This window comes from Primulina tabacum, chromosome 7 (assembly GCF_025594145.1).
Source record: "Primulina tabacum isolate GXHZ01 chromosome 7, ASM2559414v2, whole genome shotgun sequence".
In the NCBI taxonomy this organism is placed as follows: domain Eukaryota; kingdom Viridiplantae; phylum Streptophyta; class Magnoliopsida; order Lamiales; family Gesneriaceae; genus Primulina; species Primulina tabacum.
Window position 1 is genome coordinate 11,447,699 of NC_134556.1, and position 21,433 is coordinate 11,469,131.

Sequence of the window (21,433 nt, forward strand, 5' to 3'; positions counted from 1 at the left end):
TTTTAGCTGTCGGCCTTCGGATTGTGAAATTTTTTTTTAAAATTGTTGTTAATGCATGTCAGAAAACCATCTTCTTTTAAAGACTTAAGAACGATAAACGAGGTTACTTTCACAATATTCAGAGAGGAATCACTAACCTTAGGATTAATAGAAAGTGATAATACTGCTGAAATGTGTATTGAGGAAGCTGCTTGTTATTTAATGCCTCATGCTTTGCAGCAATTATTTGCTACTGTCCTCGTTTTTTGTTGCCCGAAAAATCCCATTCATCTTTGGGCAAAATTTCAAGATTTTCTGTCAGAAGGCTTTGCTCGGAATAAATATCTTACTCCAAAAATGCTTAATCATAAGGTTTTAGACATAGTTGATAACTACCTTCGATCCATGGGTAAAAAATTAGAAGACTTCTTTCATACAGACCAAGACATGAGCTTAGATTTTAACGATAGATTGGCAAAAGACTTACAAACTGAGCGTGATGTTTATGTACCAACCGAAGATCTATTAGCTGTTGAACAATTAAATGTAGAACAAAAAAATGCTTATAATCAAATCTTATATCATGTTTGTAATAACTTGTCAAATGCTTTCTTTATTGACGGTCCTTGTGGTACTGGAAAAACGTTTTTATATAAAGCATTTCTTGCTACAATTCGATCAAATGGTGACATAGCAATTGCGACTGCAACTTCAGGAGTTGCAGCATCTTTGCTCCCAGGAGGTCGTACATCACATTCAAGATTTAAAATCCCTTTAGAAGAAAATAATATCAAATCATGTAGCATTAGCAAGCAAAGCACATTAGTGACTTTGTTAAAAATAGCAAAACTCATTATTTGGGATGAGGCTACGATGGCTAGGTGTGATGTTATTGAAAAGTTCAATGAAATGTTACAAGACATAATGGATTCAAATTTACTTTTTGGCGGTAAAATTGTTGTATTTGGTGGAGACTTCCGCCAAACATTACCAGTTATTTTAAAAAGTACGAAGGAAAATATCATCGATTCTTCGATTGTCATGTCACCTTTGTGGCCACATTTAAACAAGATAAAACTCCAAAAAAATATGTGTGCGCTATCTGATTCTATCTTCTCATCTTGGCTGTTGAAAATTGGTGATGGAGTTGAAATTACTAATGAAAACAATGAAATCCAAATCCCATCTTACATTAACATTCCATTTGAAGATGACACTACTTCCTTAAACATGTTAATAGACATGGTCTTCCCAAACATAAATGATTCAGATCTAGATTTCTCTTCATTTGTAAAACGCGCCATACTTACAACAAGAAACGAATTTGTCCACGAAATAAATGACGTTCTTATTAACAAATTTCCTGGCGAAGAAACAACGTACTATAGTTGCGATGAAAACACAAGTGATTGTGTTATACCTGATCAGGAAGCTTTATTCCACTGTTTAACTCCTCAAGGGCTTCCCCACACAAATTAACTTTGAAAATAAATTCACCAATTATTTTGTTAAGAAATATTAATCCAACTGAAGGGCTTTGTAATGGTACATGTTTACTTTGTAAAGGGTTTAACAAAAATGTTATTTACGCTGAAATTTCAGTAGGCACACATGCAGGAAAACCTGTGTTCATTCCTCGGATAACTTTAGAATCTCCATACGACGATTTTTCATCTATTCCATTTAAAAGAAAACAATTTCCAATCCGTTTATGTTATGCAATGACAATTAACAAAGCACAAGGGCAGACTTTAGATTTTGTTGGAATCTATTTAAAAGAACCAGTTTTTTCACATGGCCAACTTTATGTCGCATTATCAAGAGCTAAGAATATAGATCAAATAAAGGTGCTTATTAGACCATCAACACCATTAGCTCAAAGTACTAACTACACAAAAAATGTAGTATACCGTGAGGTTTTGAACGCTGCACATTCTTATTGAGAGGTAAATTCTTATTTTGTTTATCTTGTTAATGTGAAAATATTGCACCTGAAAGTATATTAAATATTTATATATGCACATTGTAAGTTTTGTTAAAATAAAATTATTAGTTCTATTAAAACAAAATAAATGCTCCCAGCTGCACGCTTTAATTTCAGATTTATTTCTTTACACAAATATATAGTTTTAATTTCGTGCTTGCAGGGTTTGAAACCACTTTGACTCATATTTCTGTACAAAATTTACCAAATAAAAAAACTTATTAAATTTTTTATTATTTGCCCATGCTTTATCTTATACTCCAAATTTTAGCGTCCAAAATATTTTCTCTTATTACTTCTTCTTCCTCCTTACATTCAGGTCATTAGAGGACAAATGTACACTCCTTGCAAATTTAAAACCAGATTTACGCAACTGGTTTGTCAAAGTCTTACTTTCTGAAAAACTCCAACTCGTTTTCTGAAATGAAGAAGACAACAAAAACTTGTTTTTGTTGATAAAGAGGTAAAATACATTTTCTATTTTCAATAGTCATACAGTCTAGAATTTTTTTTTTACTGTACCCATTTATTTGCATAGAATGGAAGCATGCAAGGCATAATTTACGACCAAGATGTTGAGCAATTGGACAAATTACTACAGTTGTACAAGACATACTATATTGGGAATGCCAAAATCAAAGAAATAACTAGCAATGCACCAATTTTTGCATCAGCAAAATACCAAATGTTGCTTAATAGAAGTACTTATATTAAGCTTGCAAGCGAAGAAAAGCAACTACCTATTAACCATGCTTACCAACTGACGCCTTTTGCACAATGCCCTGAATTAGCTGATGTGTCTACAAAACAAATCAGCTAAGCTCTTCCTCCAGTTCTTTTCATAGCATGCAATTACTTCATATACAGATTTATTGACACATTTTATTTTTCAGATTTGTTATGCAGTGTGATACATTTTTTTCCACCACGTTTTGTTGAAAAAACAAAAAGGAATTTACAGGAATTTGTTATAGTCAACGAAGAGTAAGATCATTTCATAAATTTTTCAAATTATTAATTGCTTTTCTTCATTTTTCAACTAATCGTGTAGCTGAGAAAATAACAACTTTTTTTATCTTGATAGGCGCAAACCATTAATTCTGACCTTATGGGAATAATTTCTCCAAACCGAAGCACCTTTTTTAACGCAAAATGTTCACACTTTTCCTGTTATCTTAGGAATGCGGCTCTCTGTCAACACATTTTACGGTATATTCAGCTCTATTTAATGTTATTTCATAGTTAGAAAAATCAATTTCCTCTAGATTATACATATTGTTTGATTTATTTTGGTGTTTTTTACTTGACAAAGCTTGGTCAGGCTGATAAGAAATTATTTCACTGTAGGATTATCAATCGGTACAGTACCCAATAGCACCATTCTGTTTGACCCCCCAATACAACGAAGTGACCTCCTAAAACGATGGTAATTCATACTCTTTCTATTAGTTATGTGGTCACATATTCTTAGAATGATCTTTGCTGAATCAAAATAAATCTGCTATCTCAAACGCCTCTGCTTCAATTTCTAAACTATACTAAATAATGCTTTTTTTTGGTTTCTAATATATGTATGCATACAAGAATTACTTTTCGACACTATACATTTCAAAAAAAAAAAATTATAAATTATGAGTTTGTAGTTCTAAGTGTATCTGCTGTAATCTTGAAATTAAAATTTATAATTAATTGTTGGGCTTTGATAGGCACATGTTACATTTCTTGAATACACTAACGTAGCGGCAAAAAAATTGATTAAATTTTTTTAGTTTTTCGGTTAACTTTTGTCGTGGGAAAAAATAGTTGCACCATCTCTTCCTTTGTCAGGCACATGTATGCAGTCATAAAAAATTGTTTTTTTTTGTACTCTTGATCTTTTGTTTGATTACTGTGTGTCACGTATAGCATCTCTCAAATTAAGATAACAAATATCTTGTACATCTCAAACCTATTTTCTCGTTATATTGTATGCTTCCGACCTATAAATTTCTTAAAGATATTTGTTATTTTGTATTATAAACGGGTTCCATATTAAATCAAAGCATCAACGTACCATTGCATTGTTTTAGATGACCTTATATATATTTGCTAAAGAGCCAACTATCTTGATATCTTCACTTGTTTTCCTCGTGTTTTCATGTTTTTATGCAAAAAAAATTTTTTATTTCTGACCTATTTCCCATATTTCTAAAAATAAATAGCTAACATACCCTTTTTTTTAAGGATGTAAACCAATCAGGAATATATAGAGGCTGTTGTGTCCCAAATATTGTATGACAAAGCAAACCAGGAAATTGACCAACCGTTCACCTCCCAGATTCAAAAAATCAGCCAACTTCTGAGCCTGAACGAAGTAGTATGTTCAAATTTACTCGCATATTGTCTTACCTAGATTTAGAATAAACAAATATCTTAAAATGCTAACAAATTCTGATTTACATGTGAAATCATTTTGGATAAAGGCTAAAATAAGAATAAAGAATCCCGAAGACTCTGTATATTTTCTAGCTTGCCCAGGCTGTTCGAAGTCATGCGGAGCTGCATACAAATATGAGTTCACATGTTTTTATTGCAACCATGATTTTCCAAGCCCAAAACCGCTGTAAGTGATAAAAATGCTTTGAAGATCTACGCTCATTAAAAACATGATATCTTAACTATGATATACATATAGTTTACGGTTCCAAGCAGAACTTTGTGACGGGACTGGAAATTTGACTGCTTATGTTGAGAACAAAGAGGCAAGCATGTTGTTATGTGCATCAGGAGAAGACATGATTGAGGCAGAAGAACATGTATGTTTATTTTTCAATTTTTTTTTGTTAATCAAAAACTTCATACAGCTTTTGAATATTACTTATCTTGGCATTCACAGCAAACACCTTTTATTCTTGATACATTCAATGAGAAATCGAAAGATTTACAGTTTCTTTTCCAACTAAGAACGTCGTGGAGCAAAACAAGAGGCAAGACTTTTGTTCGAAACACAGTCATAGCATGTCTACCTGCAGCTGAGTCATCGTCAACATCTCATAGCTATGAACACAAAAGCTCGGCCTCAAAAGTTCTTGGATTGATACAAGGTGATGTGGCTGCAGCTGAATCCCAAGAAAGCAGCTCTGCAATGCAGGAAGAACACTTTGAAACAGATCTTAGAGTACAACAACCCAAGTCAACAGGCAAAAGGAAATTGGAACCTGAAGAGGTATTATATGAGAGTAAAAAATATATGAAACAAGACTGAAAGGCAAATATGTATACAAAAACCCAATATGTGTTTTAATACTTGTGTTTTTTTTAACTGGAGTTACTTTTTTTTTGTTTGTTATCCAAACGCTAATATTTTGTCTGAAAACTAACCTATTAATTGTTGGTTGAAGTTCTGACTACTTTCCAATTATGCATAAAATAAATTGTCTATTTCCAGTAATTTTAAACATTTTCCTTTATTCTAATATATAATCTTCTGTGTGGCATTTACACATAGCATTATTAGTTTGAAAAGAAAGATAATATAGACTAATTTAAAAATAAAAACCGTCTTCTTTGTATCTTATGTGTTCGATTTAATATACTTGCTATATATTGAATTATATATTTATTTATAAGGGGAACTTTTTTTCCTAAACACTTTCAAATCTATATAGGCATACATTCTTAGCACTACAAAAATAAATACAACGTATAATAAAAAAAACAACTATAAAATATCCATTAAATAATTTCATGTTATAGTAAATTATATCTAAGGCCTTTCTACTTATTTATACGATATCGTTTTTTATTGCCAACTTACAACTAACAACTGTTATATTATTGCTCTAAACTAAGCAAAATAAGGAAATTTGATAATATTCATTCTAAAACATTTTGCTCAGGGAAAAATGCATACTTATAAATACAAAATATGGACTGAATAATGAAAAACGAGGTATATGTTTAAATAATATATAAATAATACAAGGGAAAAAACCTAAAAGAGGCTTTAAATATACTCAATAATATAATAACCAAGGCTTATATTACAAAAAAATCATTTATGCCCTTACACTTGTCAATAATTTAAACCATCTAAGTTGCTTATATTGAGGTGGCCAAAAATAATCAAACCATGTGTCATAACCCATCTATGACTCACCTTTCTCCATATGATATATATGAATTTATCTACCATCAACTAGATTGCAAGTATTTACCTTAACATTTCAATACTTTCCTTTCTGTAGCAAAACATATGTCTTCTAAATCAACTCCAATGGAAAACACCTCGTGCTGTGATTGTATTGACTGCACTCAATGTTACTACAATTCTCTATTTCAGAAAGAAGTTGAAGAACTAATAAAAAGGTTTTACTCGAATCCAGTATGGGTCATCATCTTACGAAGAGCGCTAAATATGGAATCAAAGCTTTCTCTTCTACTAGACTACGCAGCCGATATTGAAAAAGAGCTAGATGTCAACGTTATTCGTCAAACACAGTATATAAATTAAACAGATACTAGAACAGCTATCTTATAGTTTTGAAATCGTTTATTTCAGAAACATTTACATTGACCTGCTAACAATTATAAAATATATTCTACTGATTCTTCATTTAGAAAAGTTGCATTAACTTTATTTTTTATACTTAATAACCTTTTCCCTCTTGTAATTCATAAATAACTTTATGTCATGTTATTTGTGAAAGGGGATCGATTAAGGTGCCCGAATGCGCAACGGAAGTTCAAAAATAATTTTCATGAGAAAACCGAGCACCCTAAGCCTATAATGTGTAGCAAATACAAAACACAAGCATATGACATTCATAGTGTGTTTAGAAATCTTTATCTATCAATCTTAAAAGATTGATGATGGCTTCAACTAAGGTTTAACACCTTAGCTCTTGAATGGCAAGACAATCTTCAAGCTTTCCTTTGAGCCCACCTTGCTCAAATATTAAGCCCACCACCAACTAGCTAGAACCCCTCATATTTTGAACTAGAAAAATATGAGGATTTTTCTTTTGAGAAGTATTTTCTTTCTTCAACAATTGAAGAACAAAATAGAGAGAAAAATGAGGGAGAGGAACCTCCAAAATTTCGGCCATGAGCATGTAATGGGAGAGTGGAAGACTTGTCTTGGTGTGTGAAAAAGTAGTGTCCAGCTTTTGTATGTCATGCCTTGGTTAAACAAAAAGTTGTCTCCCAACTCTTCACCTCCCATTCATGCATTTTTATTTGATTTTTAACAATTAAAAATCCATGGACTTAATTTAATTATCTCAAACAAATTTGAGACTAATTAAACATTACTTGAATTTACTCAAGTCACTAGTTGAATAATTATTTTACTATTGGGCTCTACAAGACCCAATATGATTTAATTAATTCAACACTTGAATTAATTTAATTATTTGGACTTTACTAGGCCCACTAGTGTTTAATTAATTCAACACTTGAATTAATTTAATTTAGTCCATAATAATGTTTATGAAAATCACAATTTTCAAATACATTATTTATTTGGCCAACTTTGAATTTAGGAACACATTCATAAATTAAAAGTCACATTTCTCTCATAGAAGTCATATTTCTATTTTTCTTTACGCTTATAAACTCATTTATAAGCCGTTCAACACATTGAACTATATAACTTCTCAACGGGATCTAGAAAGCTAGTACTTGTGTGGCCCTCAATAGTTCATTGATACAACCAGCCGTGGGTTCACATCTCCATGTGATTCGGACTAAACATGTCCATATACGAGCATACCCCAATTGCTTCATTCTTACTTATCAACTCCTTAATAACAAGAACGTCAGAACTCAAGTCTGATAGTACCCAACCAACCATGTTAAACGCTTAGCAGCATCGCTTACATGATTCCCTAGGTATCAAATGATAGTGCCTGCAAGAACCGTTCAATTATGGTTAGCGTACAGTACGGTCCCTTCAACTCATATATCCCGACCGATTCGACAACCATTGGTTTATCGAGAGTTGTCAATGAATCAATACTATGTGTCATATCGTAGTTGCATCGATGGTGTAATCTATGAAACCCCTTTCATAATTACCACCATACTCTGATCAGAGATTTCAACCTACATATACATGAGAACACATAGGATATCCATACCCGAAAGTAAGCGGTGAATCCCCGACTACAATGCATCGACTCCTATTTGTTTCGACAGAACACCCAACCTTGCCACCTGATGACCCCATGAGAGTCGGTAAACAAGTCAAAGTGTAATTCTAGCACATAGAGTCTCAATGTTGTCCCGGGTCATAAGGACTAATGGTGTACAACCATAAACTAGGACGTTTCCACTCGATAAGTGAGAACCACTTGGAAAGTCCTTTATAGAGGGTTGTTCAGTGTACTCTACCAGGAGCACCTATCTGCATGCTCGGACTTCACAATGTCCCCTACCAATGAAACATGGTACTCACATCGCAGATACTAGTCTCGAACTCGAGCGGCCTATATCCTTCTTAGCGGCGGCTGAATCGACTAGGAACTGTTTAGAATATACAGTATTCCAAATATGAGTTTCATGATACTCATCATATGAGCATCTCATATTCTTTCTACTATGTGTATATTCAAGGGCTTTATCTATGCAACTAGCATAGGTATTCAGATAAAGATGTGCCAATAATAATTTCAAATATTATTAAAATAAAGATTATTTATACATAGAGTTTCATTGTGAACACTCGGCCAACACTTGGCTCGACGGGCACCTACTCTAACAATCTCCCACTTGCACTAGAGCCAACTACCCATATGCTTCAAACTCATCAATTCGCGATGCTACTCGAATAATGGTCCAGGTAAAGGCTTAGTTAGTGGATCAGCAACATTATCTGCGGAGCCGACTTTGTCAATCGAGACATCTCCTCTTTCCACGATCTCTCGGAGAATGTGGTACTTTCTCAATACATGTTTGGACTTCTGATGAGACCTTGGCTCCTTTGCTTGAGCTAAAGCTCCCGTGTTGTCACACAACACCGGGACAGGAGCAACTCCATTAGGAATGACATCCAACTCTTGGACGAAATTCGTTATCCAAACAGCCTCCTTTGCTGCATCTGATGCGGCAATGTATTCGGCCTCAGTGGTGGAATCCGTAGTACTGTCTTGCATGGAACCCTTCCAAGAGGCAGCAGCACCATTGAGCATGAATACAAAACCAGAGGTTGACTTCAAGTCATCGATATCGCTTTGGAAGCTAAAGTCGGTATAGCCTTCCAATTTTAGTTCTCCACCCCCATAGACCAAGAACAACTTATTGGTCCTTTTCAAATACTTGAGGATGTCTTTCACAGCTTTCCAGTGTGGAAGACCAGGGTTCGATTGATATCTACTTACTACACTTAGTGCAAAAACCACGTCAGGACGTGTAGATATCATCCCATACATGATGCTACCAATCGCAGATGCATAAGGAATGCTTGTCATCGCCGCTATCTCTGCATCAGTCTTGGGAGACATAGACTTGGATAGGGACACGCCATGACACATTGGTAGATGTCCTCTCTTGGACTCGTCCATCGAGAATCGCTTCACGATGGTATCAATGTATGTGGACTGGGTGAGACCAAGCAATCTTCTTGATCTATCTCTATAGATCTGTATTCCCAATACAAAAGATGCTTCACCCAAGTCCTGCATCGAGAACTTACTCGCTAACCATATCTTAGTTGATTGCAACATCCCTACATCATTCCCAATGAGTAGAATGTCATCAACATACAACACCAGGAATGTCACAGCACTCCCACTGACCTTCTTATACACACAGGGTTCCTCAGGATTCTTAGTAAAACCAAACTCTTTGATTGTACTATCGAATCTAAGGTTCCAACTCCTAGATGCCTGCTTTAGACCATAAATAGATCTATGAAGTTTGCATACCATATGCTCACTTCCGACAGATGTAAACCCTTCAGGTTGAGACATGTAAATCTCTTCCTTAATATCCCCATTAAGAAAGACTGTCTTCACATCCATCTGACATATCTCATAGTCATACCATGCAGCTATGGCTAGCAATATCCTTATGGACTTGAACATTGCAACTGGAGAAAAGGTTTCTTCCAAGTCAACTCCTTGTCTTTGAGTATATCCTTTTGCCACCAATCGCGCCTTGAAGGTCAATACCTTCCCATCCGCCCCAAGTTTCCTCTTGTAAATCCATTTACACCCTATAGGAACAATTCCCTCAGGTGGATCCACAAGATTTCACACTTGGTTCGAATGCAAGGAATTCATCTCAGATTCCATCGCTTCAAGCCACTTGGATGAATCGGCATCAGATAAGACTTCCTTGAAGGTCCTTGGATCACATCCATGGTTAGGCTCATCATGGCCCTCTTCAAGAAGCAGACCACACCTCATAGGTGGTCTCGAGACTCTCTCGGATCTTCTAGGAGCTTGTATCTCCTCTCTTGGCTCTTCGGGTGTGGGTTCTATAATTGTGGGTGTCTCTCGAACCTCTTCGAGTTCTATCATCTCCCCTTTTCTATCCAATAGAAATTCCTTTTCCAAAAAGGTTGCATTCCTAGAAACAAACACCTTTGTTTCTTGGGGATGATAGAAATTATATCCAACTGAATTCCTTGGATATCCCACAAAGTAACATAAAATGGATCGACTATCCAATTTATCTCCCACTGTCTGCTTCATATAAGCAGGGCACCCCCATATTCTAAGATAAGAATACTTGGGAAGCTTACTCATCCATATCTCATATGGTGTCTGCTTTTGAATGGACATTTAGTGGAATATCTTTCAATTTTAAGTTATAGAGATCGTTTTCAAGTTCACATGTACCAATCAAACATTCATTCTTGTAAATATTGCAAACACCTTTGCTAAATAAACAAGAATATCAATTTTTATCAGCATAGAAATGGAAACAATATTTTTCACAAAATTAGGTATAAACAAAACATCTCATAAAATTAACTTAAAACTATTGTTCAACAATAAGTAAACATCTTCAACAGCCTTGCCAGCAACTCTTGCTCCATTGCCCATCCTCGAGAAGGTCACACCTTCCCTAAGCTTCCTACTTCTTCCCATCACCTGTAACATTACAAAGATGTGAGCCACAGCCGGTATCCAATACCCAAGAAGTAGAGTTAATTGAAATGTTTACTTCAATGTAGAACATACCATTTTCAGAACTTTTCTGGGCAAGATATTCTTTGCAATTACGCCTCCAATGTCCAGGCTTCTTGCAGTGATGACAAACATCACTAGTCTTGTCAGCCTTAACTGGTGTGGCTGCCACGACGGGATTTCGGAGATTGCCTCAACAAGGGCACGTTCTTCTTGGGATGTTGGAAAGAACGCTTCTTTCCCTTCCCATGTGGATCAATCTTCGTACCAGATGAAGAACCCACATAAAGAACCAGCTTCTCTTTCTTGATAGTGGACTCAAAGGTCACAAGCATGTTCACCAACTCCTCAAGGGTCGGCTCCATATTGTTCATGTTGAAGTTCACCACAAAAGGATCAAATGAGCTAGGCAGCGATAAGAGCAACACGTCGGTGGTCAACTCCGAAGGCAACATCAGATCCATGCCAACGAGCTTGTCCACGAGCCCAATCAACTTCAGGCCATGCTCATGGACCGAGGCCCCATCTCGCATGCGCAAAGTGATCAGCTCCTTGACGGTAGCATGCCTAAGAGGCCGTGTTTGCTCACCAAACAGCTCCTTGAGATGCAAATGAATGTCAGCGGCACTCTTTGCATCCTCAAAACGCCTCTGCAGCTCATCATTCATAGAAGCCTGCATATAACACCTCGCTTTCAAGTCATGGTCACACCATTCCTTGTAAGTCTGCAATTCCTCAGGAGTGCAGTCAGTCGGAGCCTCAACAGGGGGCGACTCAGTCAGTGTATATGCTATCATTTCCGAATTCAAGACAATTTTTAGGTTTCTTAGCCAAGTGAGGTAATTAGGTCCGGTTAATACGTGTTTGTCGAGTATTGTAGATAGCGGATTGCGAATCGAAGACATTGTCAAAAATTGTACTGAAAAGTATAACAGATAAATGTTAATGACTATTTTAAAATATTTAGTAAGATATAAAGTATGAACTTTTACTTTATAAATGTTTACTCCCACTGTTTTGACATCTTTCACTACCCTCTAGTGAAAACGGGAAACTCCTTTTCTCAGTAGGTACGCAAGGTCCAATTAGCGAATTATGATCCCGAATAATATCAGTCAATCACAATTCCTAAAAGGTAGTTTCCAATTGCATCACAATGCAACCCTCTACGTAAACTTTTGTCTCACGTTTGATTAGGACCCAATAATATGACGTCGTTCATCTTCACGTGTCAAGCCTTACCCATCGATGTTGAACCTTAATGGACGGTCGCCATGAGTTTCCCCAATAATATGAGCCGAAATCATGGGAGTTCCACGTAGTTCACATCATCATGTCAATGGATGTCACAGCTTTCCGGCACCCGGGGCCCCCCCAATAATATGAGCCGAGCCCCGAGTACGGGTAGCGTTCATCATGCACCCATTGTCGATGGAAGACATGGAAATTATAAACAAATTTATAATTCCCCTTTTCGGGCTTGATATTAATTTTGAATCTTATTCAAAATGAGGGTTTTTTTAATTTTGAAAGGTCTCATCATTAATTTTATTTAAAAGCTCGCCATGTTTGATCGTATGTTTGCCGGATTCATGCAACTTTGTTATTATCATAATAATAACGCACATACTCATTATTTATAACATATCATGCATATATTATAAACAGTAAACAAAACAAGGATGATCAATCGCCCCAATACTAATGGCCCGTGTGAGCTAAACACGGGCCTAGGTCCAATCCTAGGGAAATGCATGGGATGCAAATGCAACTATTACATTAGCTTCCAATATTTACATATCTTCGATCTTCATAATCATCATGGCCACCATCTTCCAATCTTGATCATCCACTATACTAATATTTACAAATAAATATCCATGGCAAATAGGGATACATCTCATGGGGGTGGGAAGGGGACATAAACCAAGCCCACTTTATAAATTGATAATTATTACAATCATTCAACACAAAATATCCTAGCATACACCTAGCAAATTGGGCTTGGGCTTTTGATCATCCTTCATGCATAATATCACATATCATACACCATCAATTAATTAACACAATAATTAATTGATCCAATATTATATATCTTGATCCAATCACGAACCGCCACGATTATAAACTAAATTAACAAAGTATACAAACACCTTTGTCTACTTTCTAATTAATTTAATTATAACCGAATTTCTTGTAAATTACCATTTACTATAAATAACTAAAGTCCAACTTCAATTATTTATTTTATGAGAAAATATTTGCAACTTTTGTAAATTTAAACTTAAGGGCCCAAAAAATCATTTTTCACCAAAAACATTTTGGCCCATTTAAAATTCACAAATATGTTAGCCATCCAATGGCCCAACAACTCAAGGCCCATGACACTTTGATATTTCAAAATACCTTTTGAAAACCCTAGTCGTCATCACTGTCGCTAGAGCTCCGTCGCCGGATTCCGGCCAACTTTGCACAAAATTTTTTTTTATTAAAATAGGGGGGCTGCCCCTTGGGCTGCCTCTTGCTGCCCAAAAGCCGCCCCAAATCCGGCCTTGAATCAGTTGCAACAAATCAATCTCATGCGGTTAGAAATACCTCAATATAATATCTTGTATAAGCTACACAAAATAGTATCCACAGCTCATGATACCACTTGAAAGGGGATCGATTAAGGTGCCCAAATGCGCAACGGAAGTTTAAAAATAATTTTCATGAGAAAACCGAGCACCCTAAGCCTATAATGTGTAGCAAATACAAAACACAAGCATATGACATTCATAGTGTGTGTAGAAATCTTTACCTATCAATCTTAAAAGATTGATGATGGCTCTAACTAAGGTGTAAACACCTTAGCTCTTGAATGGCAAGACAATCTTCAAGCTTCCCTTTGAGCCCACCTTGCTCAAATATTAAGCCCACCACCAACTAGCTAGAACCCCTTATATTTTGCACTAGAAAAATATGAGGATTTTTCTTTTGAGAAGTATTTTCTTTCTTCAACAATTGAAGAACAAAATGGAGAGAAAAATGAGGGAGAGGAACCTCCAAAATTTCGGCCATGAGCATGTAATGGGAGAGTGGAAGACTTGTCTTGGTGTGTGAAAAAGTATTGTCCAACTTTTGCATTCCATGCCTTGGTTAAACAAAAAGTTGTCTCCCAACTCTTCACCTCTCATTCATGCATTTTTATTTGATATTTAACAATTAAAAATCCATGAACTTAATTTAATTATATCAAACAAATTTGGGACTAATTAAACATTACTTGAATTTACTCAAGTCACTAGTTGAATAATTATTTTACTATTGGGCTCTACAAGACCCAATATGATTTAATTAATTCAACAATTGAATTAATTTAATTATTTGGACTTTACTAGGCCCACTAGTGTTTAATTAATTCAACACTTTAATTAATTTAATTTAGTCCATAATAATGTTTATGAAAATCACAATTTTCAAATACATTATTTATTTGGCCAACTTTTAATTTAGGAACACATTCATAAATTAAAAGTCACATTTCTCTCATAGAAGTCATACTTCTATTTTTCTTTACGCTTATAAACTCATTTATAAGCCGTTCAACACATTGAACTATTTTACTTCTCAACGGGATCTAGAAAGCTAGTACTTGTGTGGCTCTCAATGGTTCATTGATACAACTAGCCGTGGGTTCACATCTCCATGTGATTCGGACTAAACATGTCCTTATACGAGCATACCACAATTGCTCCATTCTTACTTATCAACTCCTTGATAACAAGAACGTCAGAACTCAAGTCTGATAGTACCCAACCAACCATGTTAAACGCCTAGCAGCATCGCTTACATGATTCCATAGGTATCAAATGATAGTGCCTGCAAGAACCATTCAATTATGGTTAGCATACAGTACGGTCCCTTCAACTCATATATCCCGACCGATTCGACAACCATTGGTTTATCGAGATTTGTCAATGAATCGATACTATGTGTCATGTCGTAGTTGCATCGATGGTGTAATCTATGAAACCCCTTTCTTAATTACCACCATACTCTGATCAGAGATTTCAACCTACATACACATGAGAACACATAGGATATCCATACCCGAAGGTAAGCGGTGAATCCCCGACTACAATGCATCGACTCCTATTTGTTTCGACAGAACACCCAACCTTGCCACCTGATGACACCATGAGAGTCGGTAAACAAGTCAAAGTGTAATTCTAGCACATAGAGTCTCAATGTTGTCCCGGGTCATAAGGACTAATGGTGTACAACCATAAACTAGGACGTTTCCACTCGATAAGTGAGAACCACTTGGAAAGTCCTTTATGGAGGGTTGTTCAGTGCACTCTACAAGGAGCACCTATCTGCATGCTCTGACATCACAATGTCCCCTACCAATGAAACATGGTACTCACATCGCAGATACTAGTCTCGAACTCGAGCGGCCTATATCCTTCTTAGCGACGGCTGAATCGACTAGGAACTGTTTAGAATATACAGTATTCCAAATATGAGTTTCATGATACTCATCATATGAGCATCTCATATTCTTTCCACTATGTGTATATTCAAGGGCTTTATCTATGCAACTAGCATTGGTATTCAGATAAAGATGTGCCAATAATAATTTCAAATATTATTAAAATAAAAATTGTTTATAAATAGAGTTTCATTGTGAACACTCGGCCAACACTTGGCTCGACGGGCACCTACTCTAACAATTTGCATAACATTTTTTTGTACTTACTTTATCTATGCTCAATAATTTTAAGATGTAACTTACCAAATTATTAATGACCTAACTAATAACTGATGTATTTAGTGGATTTCTAAGCTTAATCAATAAATCATATATATGACATTTGCATTACAGATAGGCTCAGGAAAAACCAATATATAAGATAACTTATACAACTGTATTATTGCTTACATTCACATACGCCTTATATTTGGCCTCTGTTTTTTTAAAAAAAATAACTTTAATAAAATATAAATATTTTAGCCAATTGTTTTGTTTTAATAAGATAAAATGATATGGTGAGATTTTCTACCTATTTTTATTTATAATACGTTAAATTTATATATTTCAATACCAGTGAATATACTAAAATCTAACACACCTTATTATGGGCTTTTATTTTTTCAGGTTATGCTCCGCAAGTTGAAACAAGGAATGAGATAATCTTGTGATCGTAGGAACATAAATAAGAGTTTTGTGCTTCTTAGGTATGTGTTGTTTGATAACATTAGACATAAAATATGTAATTTATCAATCGGCTACTACAGTTAGACTTTATTAGTAATTTCATACCATAGTTTAGCCAACCTCTAGCTTGTTTCTTAACTTTATCAAAAATGCCAATATTCACAAAACCGAGAATGTTCCAATTTTGATTTTTATATACATTTAAAAAACTTTAAATTTCTACAATTTTTTTCCCACAAATCATTATCTAAACAGCTTAAAAACTTTTTCTTTGAAAATATATACAGCATATTCACTTTTTTAAAAAACAAATATATATGTAAAATATACTTATTACTAACCACTTAAATTTTTTTGTAAGATTAAAAAAGTTGTAGGCGCACAGATATATATAAAACATTCATTCCTCATTGTATGTTAATATGCTGACTTATATCTGTCATATTTAACCGCCTACAACCTAACTGAACCCAGGTATAGCAATAGATATGCTTTCTGATATTTATTTTTTTAAACAAATTTTATACCTTATTTTCTACAAAATATCATTAGTCAAACAATATAATTCATTAATTTCTCTAAAAAAACGAACATTCAAATACAAAATTAAATTACGTATATGTATAAACCATGCCCATTTAAAAAAATTAAAAAACTATCAAAAACTTCAGGCGTATATGGAATATATATTTTTCCCCCGTACCCAATACCTAAACAAAAAATATCATATATGCTTTATTCACGCTTTCACGACAAAACTTTTAGTTGTCTGTCTAATATAGATAAAATTAAAATACATTATTTTTTTGCCAAAAGATTTTATAACTTTTGATCCCTTACATATAAATAATCAAAAAAATTAAAAAATTTGATCGTTATTATTCATGTTCTCCCTTAAAAAAAAATTTTAAATATTAATCCACATACTTAGCTGCTAAATCTGTGTTCATTAATCCTATTATTTAGTTATGTCCAAACTGATTATTTCCGTTATTTTTGTAAAAAGCTTAAATAAAACCTTTACACTTGATAACATGTATTCACAACTGTTACCAAATTAAAGAATACAATTTTAAACATTTTCACACACACACACACACACACACACATATATATATATACACACATGCATATATTCCTACATCTAATATGTCGGTTTACACCTATATATAATTCGTATATATAACCTAATTGCCTATAATTTTTTGTATCAGTAATGCTAACTTCTCTGTTGCCTAAATTTAGCATCTCTAAGTTTTTTCACACTGATAAATCCACCTTGATAATGATTTAACATCTCAGACTTCATATTATCTCCTATATTATTTTACCCACAAAATACAACTGTTTTAATTTGTTTTATATCAACATAATTGTAATGCATTAAAATAAAAACTCATACAATTAAATATATACAAATATAAATGTATATTTATCGGCTTTAAAATACGAGTAAAATTGAGCATTTATTACACGAAAACTTGGATAAACACCTCAAATAAACGTTGCTCAACCCAAAAGTACCAATTCCTTCGTACGTCCCCACAAGCATATAATATCTTCAGAATATACCTTAATTATATATATACTAGTTGTAGGAACCTCAAATATACGAAGGAATTGATACTTTTGGGTTGAGCAACGTGACAAAATTATCGAGTATTATATGAGTTGTGACAGCTACGCAACGAAGATATTTATTAAATTTTAGCAAAATGTGGGTTTTCGTGTCAATTTCTATCATTGATTTTGAAAAATGAAATATATGACAACTTTATGCAACAACTTAACAAGCAAGAATATCGTATATTTCCCGTTGAGATTATTTGATTTAACTGAGTATGTGAGCACATCATCAAGTATATTAATAGTTCGATTCTATCTATTAATATTTTTCGGGGAAGTATGTCACACGAGATTTATTCACCACGATTTATCTTAATAACGTGATTTACATGCCGAAAGGATATTATTATATATTCAACGAATGTGTGTGTGATTATGTCTTCAAACTTACTTATATTCGAGACGTTCTTACTTTCTGCACCAAATTAATTATTGAACACTGATATCATTTAAATTTCTCAGTATCAAATAATTGTTATTTTAATACGTTTTCTGCAAGTGAGATAAAATAATTCTTAGGATATTATATTTTTATTCCATAGAATAAACGTGAAATATTATTCTAAATGTAAAAGAAAATAAGAACTTGTTCGAAAGTGCACCTAATAATTAACCACAAAAATTAATGACTTAGTTTTATTAAAAATGATGGCTCATAAACAATCGAGTCTTTGATTCGACATTTCAACATTCCTCCACTCAAATTTTATCATTGAAAATTTTGATTATATGTCTAATTAGCTAGGCTCACTATTCACAAGTGAAATTTGGATTTTTTACAAGATAAAAATCATTAATTTCCAATTTTTTTTATTTATTAGTCATAAAATTGTAAATCATTTCTAAGCTTTGTATCGTGTTCATGTGTAGCGTGTTGTGTGGTTCTAAGACTCCTTAAACTTGTGTAAAACGACCCTTGATCATACCCTAATCATGGCAGCCCCTTGAGAACATATTAAACATGTTTTTGGATGAACACCCAAGCTTTAAAAGTTCATGTTTGCATAAAAATGAAAATATAACAATGTGCAACTTGTTTTCATGCAATTTCATAAATAAATACATAATATGGTGTGATGATGAGTAAAGAAAAGAATATGGCGTGCCTTTGCATTTTTAACGCACGATTAAACGTTGGCGAATCGAAGAACGATGACGAGAAGACCTTGGCTTGAAGAACCTTTGAAGAATTCGAAACTTTTCCTTCGAACCCTTGTGTGTGCAGTGAGTTATAAGTGAAAAGAAGTGTGGTGTGCGGCTAGGTGAAGGAGGCGTGGGTTAATGGGGTGGGTTTAGCTTAATTATACTAATTAAATTGTGTGTGCAAGCTTGGGGTCCATTAGTATGGTATAATATGCCCATTAAGCTCACTAGTGCTTAATAAAATTATTTTGTTTAATAAAATTTGTGAAATTATTAGTCGGGTTGTCGAAACGTTCGTATTTTTGTTGAAAATACAACACCAATAAAAAAATTACGTCCTGACGTATAAAATCATCTCAAAAACTCCTTATTTTCAAAGATAAGAAAAAAAATCAATCATATTTTAAATAATTAAAAACAATTAATTAATAAAAATATTTTTCAATTTTCAGCCATCGGTCTCCGTTTCTCGATAACAACTCGAATTACCCTTTAAAAATATATTTTAATGCGACCATTTAGAAAATTATATTTTAAACATGTCAACATGCACAACATAATTAATTTATGAAATTAATTGAAATACACAAGGAATTTAATAACTTGTATGCAGGTGGTTCACGTGGACCTCCAAAATTTCAGGACGTTACATTCTCCACTCCTTCACTTCTTCCACAAATTCCATCATGACAGTAGCGAAAGCTTTGGTAATTTCTTTGAGATCACTGCGGATATTTCTCTCTGTGGTAAATATGAAGTTTGTTGAAGCCCCATCGCTACCAGAAACGACAACTTCTTCCTTCATAGCCTCTTCTTCGAACTGGTGTGCGAGTCTTTCAACTGTTTTTCCATCTGCATCAGTTTCTTCTTCTTGTGAGTGATGACCTTTCCACTGTAATGGAGGAATTCCTTCATTCTTCTCAGTACACTTTGGAGGCACTGGGTCCCACCGGGCGTGCCAATTTGTTTCTCACGAAAATTGCGGGAAGTGAGTGTCAGGCACGTGATCGTGCCAAAGTTATGAAATAATCTGACTTCTTTTAATCAGACGTTGTGGATCTCGATTTTGTCATGCGTTCTAACTCCTTCGAAATGACTCCAAAAATGAAAATGACTAAATCAACAAGGAATAGTGGAAATCAGAAGAGATCAACAAATCAACACAAGGAAGTTAAATTGTACAAAGTCAATTATGATCTTGAAAGGGCATCAAAGGTACTGGAAAAGTTTTAGACAATAAGGCTGAACTAGGGTTCAAAAATAGTGTGTTTGAGTGTGGAGAATCTTTCAACTCTGTGTCACAACTATTGCTTTTGTGAAGTAAAGCAAAGATACTTCAAACTATCCAATAGAAACTTCTTTAGTAAAAGCTTTACCAACCAAGAAACAAGATTCTTCTCAAAGGCCAAAGCAAAAAAAGCGACGTTTCATTTGTCACTACTGCTGTGAGCCAGACCACATCAAACCCTTTTGCTTTAAGTGAGAGATGATTATATGAGCCGTAAAGAAAACGGGATGTTGCACAAGGTATTGCCAAACACTAAGCACAACACTGTCAATGGAAAACATCCAGTAAAGAAAATTTGGGTACTTAAGGCTGAAAATCAATGCACTGTTATTTGTACATCCTTGAAAACTAACATTGCAGGTATTTGGTATTTTGACAGTGGGAGCTCGCGCTACATGATAGGGTCTAAGGACCACGTCACCGACTATGTTGAATTAAAAAGTGCACGTATGACCTATGAAAGGTGGTGCAAAAAGGAGAATTGTTGGTAAATGAACTTTGAATGTGGATGGTCTTCCAAAACTTCATAATGTGTTCCATGTTTAGGGACTCAACTCAAATTTAATAAGCAATAATGAACTTTGTGATGATGATTTTCATGTTAAGTTTGATAAAAATAAGTGCAAAGTTTTTGACGAAGCTAATGTTTGTGTCATATCAGGTACAAGATCTGCAGATATTTTCTATCAACTGGGTGAGGACCATACTTAACGACATACCAAAGTAAGTGAATTGGGGCATTCAAACATCAAACATTGAATAACCTTAGTAAATATGATGTTATAGAAGGTATGCCCAATTTAAGCTCATGAACTACATATGTTCGTGGATCATGCCACAAAATTAAGCAAATCCACATTCCACACCTAGTGTTGTTGTAACTAACGATGTATATGTAAATGATAATGATGAGGCATAGGCACAGTGGATGGGTAATATTGTTGTTGATGTCCGACAGCCGCCGGATACCACAGTTTATATAGATGGATCTATCGATTAACGATGAAACGATAAAGCTGTTATGAAAGTCACAACTAATTAACTGAATTCAGTTGAAGTAAATGTATAAGTATATGATGTTAAGATGAGCTATTTGACAC

The 21,433-nt window shown here is 34.3% G+C and overlaps 1 protein-coding gene and 1 long non-coding RNA gene across 2 annotated transcripts in view; both read left to right on the forward strand.

The window, feature by feature from the left end:
• Positions 1-16,346, forward strand: part of LOC142550507 (uncharacterized) — a 49,778-nt gene extending 33,432 nt beyond the window's left edge. The window contains exons 3-4 of the mRNA XM_075659583.1: positions 6,190-6,442; positions 16,217-16,346. Of these exons, the coding sequence (XP_075515698.1) occupies positions 6,190-6,442; positions 16,217-16,235 (272 nt within the window). The 3' untranslated portion in view covers positions 16,236-16,346. The remainder of the gene's footprint in view (positions 1-6,189; positions 6,443-16,216) is intronic.
• Positions 2,863-4,315, forward strand: LOC142550505 (uncharacterized). Its single transcript, XR_012821407.1, has 4 exons — positions 2,863-2,947; positions 3,048-3,172; positions 3,311-3,389; positions 4,187-4,315. It is a non-coding gene; the product is annotated as an uncharacterized LOC142550505 (long non-coding RNA).
• Positions 16,347-21,433: the final 5,087 nt, after the last annotated feature.